This window comes from Mus caroli, unplaced genomic scaffold, assembly GCF_978045245.1.
Source record: "Mus caroli unplaced genomic scaffold, Mus_caroli_1 scaffold_7, whole genome shotgun sequence".
Lineage (NCBI taxonomy): Eukaryota > Metazoa > Chordata > Mammalia > Rodentia > Muridae > Mus > Mus caroli.
The window spans coordinates 90,021,989-90,044,400 of NW_028227262.1; the positions used below are offsets into that span (position 1 = coordinate 90,021,989).

Here is a 22,412-nt window from a genome sequence, read left to right on the forward strand (position 1 = left end):
AGTACCCACTTCCCTCAAGCCTAAAGTTCAGCTTTGATTTAGGTTAACAGATACTCCTCTGGGACAGGAGTGGAAACTCCCAGTCTCTACCTGCATGTCAGTGCTGCAGAATGGCACCGTTTTGACAGAGGGCAATAGAGGACCTGTAAACATGGAACAGTTCCAAGTGGGAGCCAAGGCTGTGGAGGGACAGCGTCTCACTGCCCTCGCCTCCAAGGTTAAAAGACTGAGGCAAAGACAGACTAAATAATTTGCCTAGGGTCGGGGCTGTCAGTGGTCTAGATCTTCCTTTTCAGTGGTAACATTGTTTCGGGGGCAAAGGAGGCAATTTACTGAAATGCTGACATGGTTTACTGCACACTAGAAGCTCGGTTTCTACTGAGCTGTTTATTTTGAGAATTGCAGATGTAGTTAGTTCTGTGGGGAGGGTCCTATTGCCTGAGGATTCCTGTGAAGACAGGGCTCTGAGGCTACTATCTCAGTCTGAACCCTGACTTACCGGTACCTACTCCTCGTCACAGGGTTTGAAAGAGCTAAGATGCACAGGCAGAGCTGGTTCCTTCTAGTGCATAACTCAGAGCTACATTTTTTCCTCCTCTTTTACTTCGCCCTGCTTCTTTCTTTCCTCCCTCCCTCCCTCCCAGCTTCTTTACTGTATTCTTCACTGTTATTCCTTTAACCATCATGAATTCTTAAACTTCATACTTTATCTGATACTATTTTCCCCTACAGTTCCTGTTGGTATGGTTCTTGGCTTTATTTGGTTTGACGGCATTTGTCTATGTAATTTATTTTGCTGGTATTCTAACAGCAGTTTGTTTTACTCTCTGGGTGACAGAGCCCTCAAAAGAAAGCTGGCCACCCAGAAGACCCTATCATAAAACCAGGAAGGACAGCATCCTAGCATGCACATAAGCTGTACCTAGAAACATGTATCAGTCAAAAATTCAATGCAGCACAATTTGTGCAAAAGTTAACAATTCTCGAAAAAAACTGAAATTCCTGAAATGGTCAAACTATCAAATAATTCAAAAGTGTAGGACTTTGTTTTGTTTTTTAAAGTGATCAATGACTTCAAAGATCACTCAAATAAACAGAAGAATGAACTAAAGAAGTCAATTCAAAATCTAGATGAGAAATTCAACAACTTGGGTAGAAATATTTAGCATAGGAATAGATTCTATGGCTAAGACAAAAACCACCAGAGATATCACATGCTATCGAAGATGTCAAGCAAAGTGAACACTCACCATTTCTGTGGGAGTGCAAACTTGTACATCCTCTTTGGAAAACAATTTGGCGATATCTCAGAAAACTGGGAATAGTTCTACCTCAAGACTCAGCTATACCACTCCTGAGTGGTATACCACCCAAAAGAGACTCCATCATCCCACAAAAACTTGCTCAACTCTGTTCATAGCAGATTTATTCATAATAGCCCCAAACTGGAAACAACCTAGATGTCCCTCAGCCGTAGAATGGATAAAGAAAATGTGGTATACATTCCATCTATACAATGGAATGCTATTCAGCTATTAAAAAGAAGGACATCATGAATTTTGGAGGCAAATGGACGGAACTTGAGAATCAAGTCATTCTGAGTTGAGGTAACACAGTCCCCAAAGGACATGTATGGTATGTTTTCATTTACAAGTGAATATTAGCCATAAAATATAGGATGCTCATGCTATACTCTACAGACTCAATGAAGCTAAACAAGATGCTTGCTTAGCTTTTTGAATAAGCAAGGATGCTTGAATCTCACTTAGAATGGAGAATGAAATAGCCATAAGAGGCAGATAGAGGAGGGAACTGGGAGTGAGAGGGGATGGAAAGGAGAATGGGGGAGGGTTGAGGATCAGGTGAGGGGAAGGAAGGACAGGAGAGATATCTAGATGGCTATAAGAATGAGTGGAAATCTGCAACTGACAGAGATGGGGGTCCCATCTTATCCCAGGACAAGACAGAGACCTGGGATAAGGGAGGCACCCAAGAATCAATGGAGGTGACATTAGCTGTGACTCACAGCATTGTGGATATGGAACCTAAAGAGGCCAGCTACTGTAGCCAGGCAGCACAGCACCCACCCTCAAAACTTTCAACCCAAAATTTATCCTGTCTATAAAAAACTGCAGAAATGGGGGATGGAGCAGAGACTGAGGGAATGGCCAACCAATAACCAGCCCAACTTGAGACCCATCACATGGGCAAGCACCAATGCCTAACACTATTAATGATAGATACTCTGTTATGCTTACAGACAGGAGTCTAGCATAGCTGTCCTATGAGAGGTTCCACCTAGCAGCTGACTCAGACAGATGTGGAGGCCCACAGTCAACCAGTGGATGAAGCTTGGAGACTCCTATGGAAGAATAGGAGGGCGGGTTCTGGACCCTGAAGGGGATAGGAACTCCACAGGAAGACAAACAGAGTCAATTTAACTGGACCCTTAGGGCTCTCAGAAGCTGAACTACCAACTGAAGAATATACATGGATTGGACCTAGGCCTCAATGCACATATGTAGCAGATGTGCAGCCTGGTCTTCATGTGGATCCTGAACAACTGGAATGGGGGCTATTCCAAAAGCTGCTCTCTGTACATGGGATATGTAATTCTAGCTGGGCTGCCTTGTCTGGCTTCAGTGGGAGAGGAAGCACATAGCTTTGCAGAGACATGAAGTGTCAGATTTGGGGGATAATCAGGGAGGCCCCACCTGCTTAGAGGAGAAGGGGACAGGGAGAGGGAAGGATTGTGGGAGGGGGTGACCAGGAGGGAGGGCAGTGAGTGGAATGTAAAGTGAATAAGTAAAAATAAATAAATAAATAAATAAATAAATAAATAATTCAAAAATGGGAGACAAAATAAAAATTAGAAAGATATATTGATTCTAGTGAAAAGAGCAGAGGAAAAGAGAGGAAAGAAAAGGCAGAAAGGAGAAAAAGGAGGCGAGGGAAAGGGACAGAGAGAGGGAAGGAGAGAAAAGGAGGGGGAGGAAGAGAGGGAAGGAGAGAGAGAGAGAGAGGGAGAGAGAGAGAGAGCTCAAGGGAGAGGGAGAGAGGGAGAAAGGGAGGGAGAGGGAGAAAGATTTGAGAGGAAGAGGTTGAGGGAGAGAAAGAGAACCAAAAACATCAGCAGAGAAACACCAGAGTTAAAGTGGACCACTGAACAAGTGGATTTAACATTGGCATCCACAGAATAGTGCATCCAACAGCTGTGGAATATGCATTCTTTTTAGCAACCCGCAGAACTTTTTCTAAAATAGAATACATTTTAGGTCCTAAAGCAAGTCAATAAGTACAGAAGAAACTTGAAATTTTTCTTGTATCTCATCAGAAAATAGAAGAAACTTGGGAATGAACAGTAAGAAAAACTACAGAAATTAAGCCAGTTCATGGAGACTGAAGAATGGGGTTATAAAATAAATCAGCAAGAAAATTAATAAATTCTTAAGTTCAAATGAAAGTTAAAATACAACTTACCACAACCTTAGAGACACAGCAATACTAGCTCTAAGTAGGAACTTTAGAGCCACAAGTGCCTGCATTAAGCTTAAGAGATCTCAAATAAATGACCTAACACTGCAGAGAAACAAGACGAACAAGACGAGTCCAAAAGTAGCACACAGAGAGAGAAACGGTAAAGATTGAGGCTTTACTTGATCAATGATATGAAAACAAAAAACAACAGAAGAGAACCCAGTGTGTGCATAACAGGGGGAAATTGAAAGCATTTATCCAATAATCAGGCATGGAAAAGGGGTGTCCATGCTCCCAGTCTTTATTCAATATAGTCTGAAATTACAGCCAGAGCGCAAGGCAAGGAGACAAATGAAAGGACTATAAATAAAAAGGGACAGACACAAAGCACCCCTATTTTCAGATAATAAGATTCTATCCTTAATATATCATAGACGTCACAATAAGGCTGAGATCTGATAAATACTTTCATCAGAGCAGCAATATACCAAGTCAATGTACAAAAGTCAGCAGCTTTTCTATCTACCAATAACAGACTTACAGAGAAATAAATCCAGCAGAAATGAAATTGTCCAAGAAATGCCTGTGCTGCCATATTTATTGTGCTGCTAACCAAAAAAAGCCACGATATAGAACCAACCTTTGCCTGTAATTACTTTCCTTTCCTATTGCTGTGATAAAATTTCCTGATGAAAGCAACTTAAGGGTCAAAGGGCTTGTTTGGTTCACAATTCCAAATGCATGAAAGTAAAGGCATGAGAGAACTCTGTCTCGAGAGACAAGACAAGAGAATAGAATTATTAAGACAGTGTATAGATCAATGTATCATATGCATTGTAGGGGAAAGGCCCCATGGGTATTTTAGGGGAATAAAGTTACTATTCAATATCTTGATTACCACAGAGTTTACACTGACCCATTTGTTTGTAGAAATACTTCCCAAATGCTAGGTTTTACTAACAGCCTAGTCTAAGTTTTAGGATCTTGTGAGTGAAAAAGTAAAAGTCCTAAAAGAGGTCCAGCAAGGTAGCTCAGCAGATAAACCATTTGCTCCTAAGCCTGAAGACCTAAGTGAGATTCCCAGAAGCACATAGTCGGAATGATAGAACGGAGAGACATTCATATTGTGGAATGTGCAACCACTCCATCAACAAATAAAAACAAAAATGTAATGAAAAAAAGAACAAGGCAGGAGGGGGGGAAGTAAAACAAAACTAAAGGACTCAGAAGTACATTAAAAATGTATTTTGTATATATTCACTTTCTTTCATCAGAGGGACAAAGATATTTGCTTTTAATACAGTAATTTTACTTAAAAAATATTCAGTGCTTACTCCGTGTCAGCACTAAATGGTTTACATACAATTAAGTTAATATACGTAAGAACCAAAAGATAGAAATTTCTTATGGAATTCATATGCGTAAAACTCTGGCAAGACCCACCACAGAGAAAGACAGATCTAAACAGGTAATGAAGGTATCCTCTAGAAACCACTTAAAAGTTGTGCCCTGCTCTTTATTCTAGAAGCTCTAAGGAGGCAGGAAGGACCTGCAGTTCACATAGTTTGAAGCTAGACTGGACCAGCTAAATAAATAGATAAATAAATAAACAAAACAAATAACTCTCTAATTCTGGCTGATATGGTTAAAAAAAAAATAAAAGATCACTGCATTATTAGAAAACAAGACTTTGATGTTTATGGTCTTTTCCAAAGCTCTCACATACAAATTACAAGCAGATTCAAACAACAGATGGTTAACTGTGAAGTGTTTGGTGACAAATGACTGTAGAAGCATCTGTGGGTCCCTAAGGAAATGTAGGATCAAACACACGCATTTCAAGATGTATTAAAATGACCTCTTTTCCCCAGCCTTTATGGGCATGTTTAATCTGCTAACTGGAAGCAGTGCGCCTCCCCCCCAAAACTGAATTGGGCCCTACACATCTATACATGACAGCATCTTTTCACAATGTCACAAGGTTGAACACTTCTAGGGCTTTGCTTTTCTTCTGTTCACCCTCACTTTATTTCTTTTCATAAGCAACTGTGTGGACCCTACTAGAGTGCTCACAGTGCAGAAATTTGTCACACAAACACTTACAGAATCAATTCCAAGGTCCCTCCCGTCACAATTTGCCACTAGGATATAGGTTTAACAGAGATGTCTGACTGTGCTCGCTCTAAGAGCCCAAGATGGTCTGCACAGATACACGCACGCTCTGTGGGTCTGCAAAGGTAAAGGAAAATGGTTCTCCTGCATTTCTGTTCTCTGAAAGTGAATTTTAAGACGCAGTCAAGAGCCGCGCTTGGAAATGTACCCATAACCAAGGCTGACTAACATCAGCTATGGCGCACTTTCAACAAAGATTGTCAGGTGCATTGCGGATTTGGAAAGCTGAGATGGGAGGGGGAGCACACAGTAAACAGATTGGGGGCTGTATAAACAGGTATGGAAAAATACTCGAGCTGGTTCCAGCAAGTTCTGCAAGGGTGGGGGCGGATGCTGAGGGCTGGGTGTCTAAGTGGCAGGTTTTAGAGACCTCGGAGATAGCAGCATAGCAACAATTTGGTGCAGTGTGTGCGCACAACCATCAGCTGATAGTGAGCAGCCATTCGCTTGCCGCGAGCCGCGAAGCGGCCGCGCGGACGTCACCACAGCCGTCAGCGTTTGCCGCATCTTCAGACGCACTCTGGACCAGCCGCAATCACAGCTGCAGGACTTCTCTGGACCAGCTCTATTGCAGACTGCGCAACCACCAGACCACTGCGGCAAACAAGCCCAGCTGAACCGAGCAGTAGCCATGGCCGACCCCGAGAAGCAGGGACCCGCTGAGAGCCGCGCCGAGGACGAGGTAATGGAAGGCGCCCAGGGTGGCGAAGATGCCGCGACCGGTGACAGTGCCGCTGCTCCCGCGGCTGAGGAGCCCCAGGCTCCCGCGGAGAATGCGCCCAAGCCAAAAAAAGACTTTATGGAGAGCTTGCCCAATTCCGTGAAATGCCGGGTTCTGGCGCTCAAAAAGCTGCAGAAGCGCTGCGATAAGATCGAGGCCAAGTTTGACAAGGAATTCCAGGCTCTGGAGAAGAAGTACAACGATATCTACAAGCCCCTACTCGCCAAGATCCAGGAGCTCACCGGAGAGATGGAGGGCTGCGCGTGGACCCTGGACGGAGAGGACGATGAAGACGACGAGGAAGAGGACGAGGAGGAGGAGGAGGAAGAGGAAGAAGAGGCTGCAGCTGGCGCAACTGGAGGTCCCAACTCCGCCAAGAAGTGAGCACAGCAAGCTGACAGGTGATAAATCCCCTGCCCCTTTTATTTCCAATGTCGGCAGACTTTAAAAGGCTCAGGATTTGCCCAAAATAAAATGTGAATCTATTCTGACATTCCTAAAATTAAATTGAATCAAGTAGATTCTGGCTAGCCCGTTTCTAATCTGACTTTTATTTGTGTAAAACAGATGCTAAAAGACGTTTTTTAGGAAAAAAAGCCTAATTAAACTTTTTTTTTCTCCCTGCTCTTCTGTGAGAACTAGACTTGAGACTGTTGAAAGGTTGTCAGTTAGATGGGAATTAAAGTGCGTCACACGTTGAAATCCATTCATCACACTACACCGGAACATCCAAGCTAAGACAGAACTCTTCTCAATGCTTAATTCTTCAGTTTCTTTACATTTTCCAGCGCAGAGAAAAAGGAACCCAGGAACGACGTCATCTTTAAGACTTTTGCTTTTACAAACCCAGACATTAGCTTTACACTCCAGAGGAGCCTTGGTATGGAGTAAGCCTGGACTGACAGCATTTACTGATTATGTGGCTAGGAAAACTGCCATTTCAAGTTGTGAAAAAATGTTTTAAATATTTGCATTTACAGAAAGAACATGGTTTCAATGATGAGGGTGTATTCCATGTATAATATTGTCAACACGTGTTCATCTGTTATGGTCTCATGTTACCTGTTTTCTTGGTAGTGTTTGTTTACAAAATCGTAAAAAATTACCCCCAAATGTTTTAAAGTGTTAAATTACCTTATAGCATTTTAGAAATATAATTTACTTGAAGAGATGTAGAATGTAGCAATTCTGTAAAGCATGTGTATCCAGTGTTGCCTAGTTTGACCTTTGTGAAGTCTTTTTGTCCTGTAGCTTTTAGCAAGTAGCTGTGAAAACCATCAGAACTCCTCAATGAAGCTAATGTTTGGAAAAAGTATATACTTGAAGAAAAAACCCAAGTGTGTACCCCCAACCCCAGCTCAGAAATAGAAAGGGTTTAAGTTTGCTTGTATTAGCTGTGCCTTCATTATTTTGCTATGTAAATGTGACTTATTAAATGGTGCAAAATCAAATTTTATTGCTTGAGGACAGAAGGGCATAAAGGAAGGAAAAAGACATTTAATGTAAAGGCCTCTAGCTTCTTTGTGGGTTTTGAATTGTCTGTGAACCAATGTTCTGTAAAGAAACACAAACTCAAAGTTGTTTACCACTGTGGTGTTAACAAAACAGTATTTTCAAAAATAAAAAAATCCTTGTTATTCTGACTGCCTGTACTGTCATCTATAAATCTGGGTGGGAACAGTCCCTTCCTCGCAGTTATTATGAAGAGAAAGTGAGTTACTACGCTTACAGCCCACGCAGCAGCGTCTGACACCTAGGAATAATTTCCAGCTATTATTGTTATAATAAAGACAAAAGACCCAGATAGAAAATTCAACTCCCTTCCTCCCCTGCTACGCAAGAGAAAATGGTAGCATTATTAATTTCTAACTTGGTGATTCCTTGTTATCAGGAAAGAATATGGCTTGTAATTTAGAAATATAGGACATTCAAAAACTATTTTGTTTTGGTTTCCTTCATATAAAGCCCGGTTTTAATTTCCTCTTAGACAAGGTAAGATTTTAATGTGACAATATGAATGCACACACACACACACACACACACACACACGCACAAACAAACCAAAAAAAAATCAGACGCCATTCTTTTCCATTTGCTGCAAGGGTTAATCACACTGCAGCAAAATCTGATGACATTGGGGAAGGGGGGCAGTGCTAACCTGTTGCCAATGACAACAGATGGCTCTGAACAACTCTAAGGTAGTGGTAATCTTCCTTGTGGCAAGACCAATACAACTGAAGGTGTATATTTTTTATATATACATATATATATATATACATATGTATATATATATATATAATTGATCATCATAATCATTATTTTAATAAGAAAAAAGGTAATGAAAATTAACATTCACTAATCTTCAGAAATAGAGGGACTATCATTTAATATTTCTCTAGGTCTAGTAAGAATTAAAAAATAACTAAGTATAAATATAAGGTCTAAATACTTGGAAATTTATTTTATAGGTATATGATTATTAGATATAGCAAACCCAAAAGAATAAACTTGAAAACAATTAGATACAAATTTGATGAATTGATTGGTTGTCAAATATATAAAAATCAACACTCAAGGCATTAATATATAAAAGAAAGATTTGTTTTATACTAGAAATACTATATATATACATAAACATAAACTAGCCTATAATAAAAATGTGTATAATGTATACAAAAATATGGGATTTCACAAAAAAATCCCTGATTTATAAGAATATCACAAAACATAAATTCTTCCAAAATTGATTATTTATCACAATTCAATTCAAAGCTCTCGTGGAATCTGGAATGTAATACAACTTCTATACTGTTCATCCATAAGAACAGCTAAGACAACTTTCAATAATTCAGAGACAAGTTAAGAGTTTGACTCAAGGAAACATTTTTAATGAAGAAAATACATAAAATATTTATCAATTGTTAGATACAAACAGGTTGAGATTGGAACACATACAGCCAAAAGAAATAAACAGACATGACAAGACAAAAAATTAGAAAACAATCAAATTTGGAGTATTCACACTCATTTCAAATGCAAACAAGTGCTCTGAATTATAGCTGTAACAGATATAGACAACAGAAAGTTAATGGTCTTAATAGTTTGACAAATCACATGAAAATTAGTACTGTTTTAGACTACTAAAATAAAATGAAAATAAAACTGGCAGAGGTTTACATAAAATTAAAATATAGTTAGTACAGATTTACATAAAGAACCCCTGCTGATTATCTCCAAAAGAAGAAATGCTGGGGAGGGAAACATGTTGCTATGGCCAGAACAAAGTGAAGCGGGGCTCTGGCAAGGCTGGAGACATACATGTCACGGCTATGTGCTCTGGCTGGCAGGCACTATTTTATAATGTTCTGCATACTATATTGTATATACATGCACATCAGGAATGTTTAGGATGGAGGTGAATTCACTTCCTCACTGAGCGGATCCTAAACCGGTGTCTCCTGAGCTGCTTATTTGAAAGTGCGTCACAGCTGCACAGTAATGTCCGCAGGACACCATCTCCTCCAGGCAAGTAAAATACTGCTTTGCAGGAAACCATTTTAACCCTTGACAGGCCAAACCCAGCAACACGATGTAACCAGCCAGCAGCACACATTATCCATTCAGTGCACGATTACAGTGTGTGACACAGGAAGCTGCAGCCCTTCAAGGCTCACAGTGTAAGCTTGGTGCTGCAGCTGTGCCTGTCTGTAGGGTCACACACACGCACACACATACATGTAAACAAATGCACATACATAGAAACAAATGTTAGTTTTTCAGCTGAAATTTATATAACATAAACACACCATTTTTTTAAAGCAGCAATTTCAGATGTTTATAGTAAGATGCAAACACTGTTAGCACAGCATTAGAACAAATCAATGCTGTGAAGACTCTTTAAAGTATCTTATATATGAAACAAATGCAAATATTTTGAAGATACTGTGAGGACAGAGTGAAATAGGTATTCTTATACACCATTAAAGATGAATAACCTGGTACAATTCATTAATAAAATCAACCCAGCAAAAATATTTGTCAGCAGACTCAAAATGCCATAATTTTACATTTATCCTTGGAATTTGATCCTTAAAAATGCACTTTTTAAAGGCAAAAATAATCTTATATATATATATATACATATATATATACATATATACATATATACATATATATACACACATACATACACAAAAGATGCTTGTAACACTTTTAATAAAAAATGGGGCAGGGCTAAAAGGAGAGAAAAGGTAGTACAAAAAGAACATACAAACAGACCAAATATCCAAATAAAACACATTTACATAGTAGACTATACAGTATCACACATATCCATGAGGCAGTGGTTGTTGTTTTGTTTGACTGACTGATTGCTTTTATTTTTTTCTAGACAGGTTCTCATTATATAGCTCAGGCCCTGTCTTGGAACTCACTTATGTAGGCTGGCCTCAAACTCACGAAGATTTACTACACTCTACCTCTCCAGCACTGGGATCAAAGGCATGTGCCACAACATGCTCATGAGGGTTTTATCTCATCCTAAAGGCTACATATGCACTGTATTCCCTAGTTCAATGTTCAGACATTCAATTTCATACATTTATAGTATGCTTCTAACTATACCAGCTTTCTCTTCTTAGGCAATTATGCAGTCTACCTGAAAGGAGAAACAGTGAATTGTTCAGTCACTTTCTTTCCCTGGAGGAGAGAACAGGAACTCTCAAGCTCCCCTGGGAGCTCCCAGTGGAAGGGTACAACTCCTGGGGCACAGGCCCTGAGTCAAGTCCTTTTCTTCTAGCTGTGTAGCTGGCCAAATGATATAATTCTGTCTCAATTTCATCATCTGCCAAGTGAGAAAGTTTACACGTCGTCTTTAGGAGTGTGCTGGGAACACAGGAAGCAGTCCAGAAGTAAGACTGCTGTTTTCGTTATTTTTTGTTCCTGTAACAATTTACTTCAAACAGAACCTGGCCCTTAAAGACTGCAGCCCTCACCGATGCCCATGAGGTACAAGAGAGGTCACTGAGAGCCACAGCTCCATACTTAGGTCCTTCCTTTAGATTTTAAATGCCCTTTAGAACACAGCTGGAATTTAACTGCATCAACTTGAGGTCTTTGTTTTTCCATTAGTGGTAATAACACATGCTATAGAATAGAAAAAAAAATGATCCCAGAAGTGACACTGTACAGTTTCATCCAGATGTGGCTACCACTATGGAGAGACTTGGTAGACACCCGTAAATAGCCACAGACGTTCTTGTCTTTGGATACATGTAACTCATTTGAATGGAATTTGTATTCCCCTGGTACTTTCATCCAAATATCTTACTATTGACAGAGCCCAGGGTTTCATGTTCAACACACACACACACACACACACACACACACAAAGAGAGAGAGAGAGTGAGACAGAGAGAGAAGCAACAATTCATAATTCTTTAACTAACCTTGTCCTATAAAAGGTCACAAGTCCATTTCAAGGAGTTCTGCCTTATACTCTAGATGAAGAAATTCTACATAGTCCACAAAAAAACCTGAATGGGCCTCATTGTGTTGCCCTACTAAGTGCACTAGCATTGGATTGCACCCTCTTATCCACTAAAACTTCCACACAATTGATTAGGCTTCCATGCCTATACAATGAACTGTCTGTTAGATCCCAAAAGGATAGAGTTTCAATAGCTACTGGACGGTTGAACACAACGGGAGTTCCTAGAGAGAGCTGCAACCTGAGGGACACATGCTTCTTCCATACCTTACCTCTTGAGGCATCTTCTCACGTAGCCTGTATAACATCTTTTACAACAAATCAGTAGAGGCAACTATCTCTCCCTGAAATTTGTGAGCATTTGAAGCATACCATAGAACTGAAGGCAGTGGTTGTGGGCATTCTAATTTACAAGCCAGTCAGTCAGAAGCCAAGGTTAAGCAACCTAAGGCTCACAATTGACGCCTGAGAGGGGTCACCGGGGTGTTGAAACTTGAGTCCTCAGCCTATGGAACAATGAAAGAAATAAACTGGGTTCGAAGACTGCCAGTCAAGTTTGCTCCCAAGGGCGAGGATCGCTGGCAAGTGAGCACTCAGGGGTTCAGCAATGCTCATGAGAGTGCATATGCCAACAACAAAATCAAACAGTGGAGAAGATAAAAAGGCAAAGTAAACACTATACCCTGGACCCACTTCTGTAAATAGTGGCTCTGCTTACAGAACAGCAGTGATTTCTTAGCACCCACAAGCAGAAGCCTACCTTCTCTAATGCTCCAAGATTTTTAGAGTCAAATCCCCCACCTAAGCTGAGTAAGCAGTACAAGGCAAACTTCTCCCAACAGTGCCCTACTCCTCTTTGCCTGAACAACTCAGGCTTATCCATCACCCCACAACACACCTTTTCATGTGTGTGTGTCCCTTTTCCATTTCCCAGTGTCCAAGTGTTGGGAGGCTTAGCATCCAGGTCTGTAACAGATCCAGGGAGGATCTGATTAATGTATCCTCTCTGTCTTCACATTAAAGTACAGCTATTAAGCTTTCCCGAGCCTAGTTACAGTGGCATGTGAGAACAGCTTATCTCCCTAATTAAACGGTTTTATTTCAGTATTCCCACACAGTTTATCTTGCAATTGTTGACTCAACTGAACTTGATTCAGAGAAATGTCTGCTAAATAAGGAAAGCGTGAGAGAAATAATTTAATAACAGTATGAAAAAGATTCCTAAGAGCCTAAAATTGTCGCAACCACTGACTACACTGCAAACTGCCTGTCCTGACCTGGGTTGCTTTTCCCTTTCAAGAGCACACATGACCCTGTGAAGACTAACCAGAGCATGAGATATTCCAACACCTTCACATGCTGTTGTCTACCCCAGTGTTAATTTCCAACAAATCACACACACACACACACACACACACACACACACACACACTTGTCTAAGACCAAATTAATACAAATAGTAAGACATCTTATGAAAGACTAAAGGCTATCTAGCCATGCATTGAGGATGCCCTGTATGAAACACACTAAGTTATTTCATCACTCTGTGACCTTCAATGTCTGTCCTTACACAGACAGACACACATCTGATGCTGGACATGGCTGCCAGTATGACAGAGAATGAGAATTCCCAGAAAGAAGCTGTACCTGCAAATATGAACTACTGATTTGAGCTTCAGTGGTCTGGTGAGGTTAGAATAAGTCCATTGCCTAATTACAGTTTATCTTGGATTAGATTTAACCCGTAAGCCATTCTATGATTAACAACAGAAGAAAACCGTTGGAATGTATTAACTTAGCAGACAGAAGCCATCAGGCAGCATCTGAAGCCGATAGAAGATATTCCCCCATCTTGCTGTAACCTGTCTTTCTGAGGTTTCCACTAATGGATTTTTTTAACTTCCTGATTGAAACATGGAACCTGGTATAATGAACTCCATGCTTACCATAAACTGGTCACTCACTGGCTCTATAATAAACCCTTTTGGGGTGAGAGCCATGGTTTTTTTTTTTTTTTTTTTTTGTATGTCAACAACACTCTAAAATAATTATAGAAAGTAGAGTAATGACAAGTATAAAACCCAGTGACATACTTGTTTACTCTCATGTATTCTGTTCTGTAGGTGTGATTCCTGCATTTGGTCACAGACCAAAATGTCACCATATGTCATATAGCTGTATCTGTATCTACATATGCACATCCATCTGTTATGACGCAGTGACCAAAATTAGGAGTAAAGAATAATTGGAAACAAATTGTAAGAAAGATGTGCTTTATAAATTTGCCACAAATAAGCCTGTTCTTACAAATGAAAATATCCTAAGTATAAGCTATTTATAATGCTAATTTTTATACCAATGTTACATGGATGAAGGACCTGCTTTTTTGGTCCCTTATCCAATGAAGATTTTTTTTTTTTTTTGTGATTTTTCTTTTTTTTTTTTTATTAGGTATTTTCCTCATTTACATTTCCAATGCTATCCCAAAAGTCCCCCATACCCACCCCCCACTCCCCTACTCACCCACTCCCCCTTTTTGGCCCTGGCGTTCCCCTGTACTGGGGCATATAAAGTTTGAAAGTCCAATGGGCCTCTCTTTCCAGTGATGGCCGACTAGGCCATCTTTTGATACATATGCAGCTAGAGACAACAGCTCCGGGGTACTGGTTAGTTCATAATGTTGCACCTACAGGGTTGCAGATCTCTTTAGCTCCTTGGGTACTTTCTCTAGCTCCTCCATTGGGGGCCCTGTGATCCATCCAATAGCTGACTGTGAGCATCCACTTCTGTGTTTGCTAGACTCCGGCATAGTCTCACAAGAGACAGCTATATCAGGGTCCTTTCAGCAAAATCTTGCGAGTGTATGCAATGGTGTCAGCGTTTGGAAGCTGATTATGGGATGGATCCCCGGATATGGCAATCACTAACTAGATGGTCCATCCTTTCGTCACAGCTCCAAATTTTGTGTCTGTAACTCCTTCCACAGGTGTTTTGTTCCCAATTTTAAGGAGGGGCAAAGTGTCCACACTTTGCAAAATCATCTGAGTCAAGACTAGACTTCCACAGCCAAGCATGATGGTTTGAATGACAATGACACCCATAGGCTGTTCAAACGCTTGGTTCCCAGTAAGTTCCCAGTAAGTGGAACCAAGTGGAAGGATTGGGAGGTGTAGGGTCGTTGGAGGAAATGTGTCACTGGGCATGGGTTTGGAAGTTTTAAAAGGCCAAGCCACCAGGCTCAGACATACATTCCCGCCCGCCTCCCACCCCTGTCTACTGGATACAGATCAAGATGTAAGGCTCTCAAACTACAGACCCAGGGCTGTGACTGCTTCCTGCCACATAATGATCATGACTAACACTCTGGAACTGTAAGCAAGCCCCCAGTTAAATGATTTCTTTTATACGAGTCATCATGGTCATGCTCATACATAGCAATAGAACAACAGCAAAGACACCAAGTAACTTTATCATCTAAAGTCATTTTTTTTTTCTAGGTACTCAACATTCTGGTGGCAGGAGAAATACTTTCCAAAGACAACATCCTAGATTGACTGGAAGGTTTATATTATTAAAAAATAAAAATAAAGTCACGGTGTGTTTATAGGATACCATGCAAAGTGAACTCTAATCTAGAAACCTGAAGTCAAATTGTTCCCGTACCTGAAACTTCTTCAATACAATAGTTTGCTTATCATGCCCCTGATTTTGTATTTCTAGATTAGAGGTACTCAGCTGCTGAAATCTATGCAAATATCTACAAGTCTGAAAACAGAAACCTAGAGTGTTTGATCCAAAATATTTTGGGTTAAAAAAGATTTTCAAATCTGCATTAGCTTCTAGCTGTTTTGTAAAAATGCCAAACAATAAAAAAAATAAGCCTATTGATTTTTCTATCATTTTTTTCTCTTTTCAAGGGAAGGCTTGTGGAAGGAAATAAAGGTCGATCGCTTGGACAGAAGGAAGTTCACAGGTTCTCTGACAGCTGCTTCACAATTATTTAGATTAAGAAAACTAAAGCCTGAAGTCAGGTTAAAAATTAAAATTCTCCAGATTTCTTATGTAAACAAGAACTAACTTTCCTTCCTTCCTTCCTTCCTTCCTTCCTTCCTTCCTTCCTTCCTTCCTTCCTTCCTTCCTTCCTCTCTCTCTCCTCTCTCTCTCTCTCTCTCTCTCTCTCTCTCTCTCTCTCTTTCTTTCATTCTTTCTGGTTTTTTGAGACAGGGTTTCTCCGTATAGCCCTGGCTGTCCTGGAACTCACTTTGTAGACCAGGCTGGCCTCGAACTCAGAAATCCTCCTGCCTCTGCTTCCCGAGTGCTGGGATTAAAGACATGCACCAAGAATCTTCAAAACAGCTGTGCCTGCAAAGACTCTCTGTTCTAACTGCAGTAATATGGAGAGGCTGGAGTACTGCAGGCACAGGGCCTGAGCTTTGCACCACTGGGTTTTAAAGCTGCCTCTGCTTATGGCCTTCCTTGTTCTGCTGCAGTACAACCGCATGAAACTGCCTCGCACGGAAACATGGAATCTGCGATAACCTAGTACCATGGTTCTAGGCCACAGTCACTTAAATTTGGCTCTAGAATAAGCCATCTCTGATTCTCTTTGAAGTGAGAGCTATGGGTTTGGGTAGCGTCAATAGCTACAAATACAATCTTGTGATTCTACAATTTTATTCTCAGCTTAATTGAAGCCCAGCTTCCCTGTGTGTGTCCAGCTTCCCTCACTCACAGCCTTCCTCCTCAGAGAAAAGCATTTTCTCATCCCTCAGATCCCTTGCTCTTCTCACACAAGATTTACTGCTAGCCAATCCGGGTGGCAACAATGCTCTAATTCTCATCACAGTGGCTTGCCTTGCAATCGAATTATACAGGTCCTCCTAAGAAAGTATGTTTTCCTTATTCTTTTAACATTTCTATCAATTTCCCACTTTAAGTGACTTCAAACTCACTGTCAATTGAGGCTGGCAGGCAGAACCAAAGATTTCTAATGAGGCTTCTTTCCTGAGACTCATGTCAAATTCCTGCTTTAAGTAACTGCCTGCGTATTATCAGCCAGCCAGCCAAAGTAACAGATTCAAAACGGAACTTCCCTCAATGAACCACCTTTATTTATAGTCTGTTACCTATTATACAGCTACCCGAATTAGAAACCGTGGCAAGGTTCCCAATTCCAGCCTTGCTCATATTTAATCAGACACCTACTGATGGTGCCATTCACATATTCAACTTGATATTTCTACAACTTCCACCCTGGCCCTTGCCATTCTTTATCTGAGCCAGCTCAATGGCCTCCTCTCAGGTCTCAGTGCCTCTCAGGTCTTAATGACCTCTATAAGGTCATTAAAACTATCTCTCTAAACTGAGGCTAGTTATCTTTTGATCCAAGCCCTGACAGTCTTCACTCTAGAACTCCTACACCTATCATCCCCTAATCCACTCACAAATTCTCAAGTCTCTATCCTCTATCAACCCTGACCATTCTGACTCACATATGCACTAGCCTAAAATATGCCCCAACACTGACACTCCTAAGTGCCTTACAAGTGTGTTGCTTCTCTCCTACTTCCATGGAAGCACATAACATGCACTGTGATCTGTTACATATCTGTGTCCATTCTCAACTCACAGATCGAAGGATAGAAACTAGTTATCTCCTACAGTCTGCAACATGATGGGTGCACAGCAAACATTCAGTGTTTGTGAAGTAAATGAATGTGGATTATCACAGTGCAACGTAAAACTAAACAAAGCCAAATATTTACCTTCCTCTAACAAGATAACCCAGGGACTGAGATTCATCTTGAAAATTCAGCTAAATCTTCAAACCTGAATTACAAATCTCACCTTAAAAACAGTGAGTTGCCACTGAGACTTTCTGGGATGTGTGGGTATATGTGTTGTTTTGTTTTGCCTTAAGGTCCTGGGTTATCGTCTCTGCTGTACTCTGACTTACCTGGCTATCTAGATAAGATATTCATTTCAGAGGGAATTCTGATACACACTAAGAATGCAATACAGTCAGAGAACCATTCAAGTAAACCCTGCTGGGTTTCCCCATACACTCTATTAGGATTCCATACACTAAGCAAGTCTCTATAAAACCCAAACCAGACAGGATTTGGAGACAAATTCCTGGAAGGTGGCCAAGAGACAAATCAAAAAAAGCTCATTTTCCTATACTTCAACGTGTGTGTCTCTTCATTAGTATCTCTGAGTTCTGTGACTCAAACAAATTAATCTATATGGGAAGGGTGGGCATATAGGAAAGCCCATTTATAGGCCAGTCACTCAGAAGCACAGGTAAAGAAAGCCAAGGATTGGGGTGGGCCTATAAAGATATTATCTTTGAGGACTAAGTCCCAAGATGACTAAATCTTCAGACAGACATATCTGAATATGAATTATACTTCAAAAGGCACATATGTTGAAGCTCAGTCCCTAACTTGTGGTGTTATTAAGAGATAGATCACAACAGTACCAGCTTTACCAATGGGTTTATCCTTTAAAGAGTTCATAATGATGGGGCTGTGAGGAGGTGGCCCTAACGGAAGAAGAAGGCCACTAGGTCTCATTATTGAAGGATGCATCTTGCTCCTGAACTCTTACAGCCTCTCTTCATGTCTGTCTCCCATGGAAGAGGCAGCTTTCCTGTACCATAACTTGCTACCACAATGCTCCACCGGCTCATGTTTGACTGTGAGTCAAAACCTTTATTCTTTAGGTTATTTTTCTCAGGTTATTTGAAGTAACTGTGATAAAAAAAAAGTCTCATTATCACAACAGTGCAGATCACAACTGAGCTGGGCTAATGAGCACGGAGCTGCTGTCTGGAATGGAGTTAATTGCTTGTTTACTGTGAGGAGGAAATCCTGACAACTTTCAGAGTTGGAAAGTAATTAGTTGTGAAAGTATAGCAGCAAGGGCTCTGAGTCAGCTTCTCCTTCCACACACACACTGAAAGTACGGAGTCAGTACATGTTGATATAATATTTCAGCACTAGGCATTCCGTTAGATAGGAGACACCCTATGCTGTTCATTTGTTTTTTTTTTTAATTCAAATACCTTCATTCAAAATACCTCCCTATATTTTACTGTATCCACACAACTATCCCATAAGATAGGAAGGGTGATTTTTATCATCTTTGCTTTATAGATGAGATATCTGAAAGCAGTTTATGTGACTTAATGAGTTACTCAGCTTCAAAGCCAAAAGGATGCAGACCTGTAGATAAATGAGCTACCCACTAAATTCTATGCTATTAAACATTCCCTATAATCTTCAAGTTCTTGTTCTATTGCCCTCCCCTTCTCTGTAGAGAAATTAAAATATAATTTTAATCCTAGAGTAATACATCAAACTTCGGGAAAATAAAACACCCCACATCTTCAGCAGCCCAAGGTCAGGACTAACCTGTTGTCTTTGCACACGGCCACTTTGTCTCCCCCGGGTATCAACTTCTTCTGTTCTATCACCCCATAGCTTTCTCGGCACACCTTCATTCAAAGCAGAAAAAGATGTGTTTTCATTTTTTGTTAACTAACATTTGCCTTTCTAGAACCCAAATGACTCAGGAGAAATTAAGAATAAACATAAGTTAGTAACCGTGTTTACTGGAAATTAGGGGTAAGATAAAAATCTGAGTCAGAAAATACCAACATCATAAAAACATTTTAAGCCATGTAGTAGTGGAATCAAGAAGAGAGTGACATGAGCTGTAGAAATGTCAAAAACAATGAAGACCAAATATCCTGGCAGTTTTTCCTAAGTGCACAGATAAACAGGTTCCTCTCTGCAATGCATTTACTAAACTCAAGATATGCTGACTGAAAGTCTCTGGCCTGGCTGTTTTGTTGGAAATCTAATGTTAATCATGACTTGCCATCACCTCGAAGAACAGCCACCGTCATAAATACAGGAGTGCGTACCGTGAAGTTGAGGCAAAAGGTCTCCTCGATGTCTTCGCCAGGGTAATCTAGAAGCTCTTGAAGACTCCTAGTCACAGAAGAAGAGGAAAAGACGTAAGTTAAATGTTGCAATCGTGCCTCTGCCTCATTTAGGTCCAGACTATTTGCCAAGGAAACTAAAAAAGAAAAGTCTACAGTGAATATAAATTCGGAAGACAGAAAGCTATGTACTTAAACCTTAGAGAACTAAAGCAACAGGCTGACTCACTTCCTTCCTGACACATAGTCCTACACTGACCATGAAATCAAGATGGATTTGCCGGACACACTGGTGTTTGCCCTTCCTTAGCCTTGCTTAGTGTATACATATATACATAAGAACAGGGTACTCTAAGGGCCCCATAAAGTGGCATTACTCTGAGAATTATCCTAACACCATTAAACAAACAAACAAACAAACAAAGGTCACAAAGTCACTGTGGTGTTATAAATTAGACTGACTCTCATAGGCTCCTGTATTTGAATACTTGGTCCTCACTTGGTGGCTCTGTTTGGGTAGGTTTAGAAGGTGTGTCCTTCTGGAGGAAGTGTCACTAGGGGAGCTTTGAAGTCTCAAAACCACTCTCATTTCCAGTCTGCTCTGTCTGTTTCCAGATTGAGGGTTGAGAAATATGTTCCCGGCTGTTCCTGCCACCGCGTCTGCAAACTGCTGTGGTGCTTCCCTGTTAACGACGAACTCCTAGCCCTCTGAAACTGGAAGCCCAGAAAGTTATTCATGACTTCATATCACAACAAAAGAAAAGCTATCCATACAGTCATCTCATCCAGACAGGAATCTTAAGGGTGGGCAAGGAGCTAATCACCTAAACCACAATTCCAAATACTGAACCCCTCAAACGTCAGAATCCGTGCTGTCTAAAATCCTGAGCATCCAATATTCCAAATACAATTCCAGTGAAACCAATTTTGATAATTTTTTAGGAGTGGTGGGTGTGGCTCAATCAGCACACAACAGTTCCTGGTTCAATACAGAGCCCTAAAAATGATAAGGAACGAAACAACCCCCACAAACAAAGAAACAAACAAACAGAAAAGTCACTGAAAGCAGTTGCTTTCACTCTTGAAGGAGAATTTGAGAAATGTAACACAAGATTGTATTTATGAAACCACTTCAAAACACAATAATAGAGGCTTTCAAAAGCATCAACACTCAAATGCATAAACCACAGTTGTAAGGTTCCATAGTTAAGATCCACACAAACATTATTCACAAATGAATACATCAAAAAAAGGCACTGTAGAATCAGACAGCACCTGCTTGTTAGGTGTGAGCAGCAGCTTTGGAAGTGTGGCCGTTGGAAATGAAGAACAGCCCAAAAAGCCTTTGAAAGGACAATCCATCATTACACTAGGTTGCCCCCAAATACAGTCACCCAAAGAGCTAGGAACTTGGGAAATTTTACCTTTTATAAATACATATGTATACAAAGGAAATATCTTTCCTACTGAGAGAGGCTACATCATGGCAGTTCTCCCAGCTCTCCTCTTGCCGGGTCAAATCATTAACATGCCAGGCTTCTGAGGAAAACAACTTAAAATGCCCCATGCCAGCCTTGCCTCGGAAGTGATCAGGCAAGCTCTGCATGTCATACCTGCTGTGCCCTACTCCCTTCTGCCCCTCCCCACAAATTAGGCATAAAGCCTTGTGAGATAGTGTCAATATGATGGGACAAATCAGCAGCTAGGGAGGACGGCAGAGAAAGCGAGCCAATGAGCCACCTGAGGGAAAAGTTCCTTCCACAGAACCTGAGTCTGTCACCAGGTGGCCAGCCAAAACCATACCTCAAAATAGCTACTTCTCAGACGGCTGCAAAGCAAAGGGCAGCCACATCTCTTACTACAGCTTTTTCTTTAGCAGCCAAAATAAATCCAGCCTCTGTCTTCTCCGCTTTTTTTTTCATATTTTAAGTTTCTTGATGCTCCCACCCCACTCTTCCTGAGTTCTTGGTATCCTATGTAAGTATGGCAGTCTCATTTCTCAAAGGTATCTTAGAAACTTCTCCTTTCACCTCTAAGTAATGGGTTTTTTGTTTTGTTTTGGTTTGGTTTGGTTTGGTTTTTGTTGTTTTTCTGGCATTAGGGGCTAGACCTAGCCTATACCCGCAAGCTCTGTAAATACCCTATTTTCTGAGATAGAGTATTGCTTTGAAGCAGTTGTGAAATGGAAGTCAGTTTTGAGCTCCTGGTTCTCTTGCCTCTGCCTCCTGCGCTCTGGGACTACAGATGTTCACTACTGTGGCAGGTAGGTTTACGGCTTTATGGTGCTGCACTGAAACCTCTGAGACCCTGGGATGCTAGACAAGCATGGTGCCACTTAACTACACTGCCAGCCCCTGTTCCAACTTAAACCAGCACCTCACCCCATAAAAAGAAGCCGCTCCCTCCCTCTGAAGTCAGCTGTGTGTGTGTTTGCTGCCCAAAATCAACACAAGAGACTCAAGAAAAGGGGTCTCTTAAGACGCAAAAAAATTACAGTAGCATAAAAACATGGCTTGACTACTTTGAAAAACATTCTGACAGCTTCTCTAAAAGCTAAATATGGAATCAGTATATGAATCAGTAATTCCATTGCTAGGCATACATCA

The 22,412-nt window shown here is 40.7% G+C and overlaps 2 protein-coding genes across 4 annotated transcripts in view; one reads left to right on the forward strand and one right to left on the reverse strand.

Annotated features, from left to right (window-relative positions):
* Positions 1-22,412, reverse strand: part of Herc3 (HECT and RLD domain containing E3 ubiquitin protein ligase 3) — a 90,999-nt gene that overhangs the window by 7,726 nt on the left and 60,861 nt on the right. For 2 of the 3 annotated variants that reach the window (XM_029478409.2, XM_021164472.3), the window contains 2 exons: positions 19,789-19,855; positions 19,274-19,356 (listed from right to left, as the gene is read on the reverse strand). In XM_029478409.2, the coding sequence (XP_029334269.1) occupies positions 19,274-19,356; positions 19,789-19,855 (150 nt within the window). Of the gene's footprint in view, positions 1-9,275; positions 11,255-19,273; positions 19,357-19,788; positions 19,856-22,412 lie in introns of those variants that run through there. The other variant, XM_085840571.1, reaches the window with a different exon arrangement.
* Nap1l5 (nucleosome assembly protein 1 like 5) lies at positions 6,129-8,010 on the forward strand. Its single transcript, XM_029478410.2, has 2 exons — positions 6,129-6,771; positions 7,013-8,010. The coding sequence occupies exon 1, from the start codon at positions 6,281-6,283 to the stop codon at positions 6,752-6,754; it is 474 nt and encodes a 157-aa protein (XP_029334270.1). The 5' UTR covers positions 6,129-6,280; the 3' UTR covers positions 6,755-6,771; positions 7,013-8,010.

Coding starts and splice junctions, on each gene's coding strand:
- Nap1l5 (XM_029478410.2), top strand. CDS start 6,281: ATGGCCGACCCCGAGAAGCAGGGACCCGCTGAGAGCCGCGCCGAGGAC.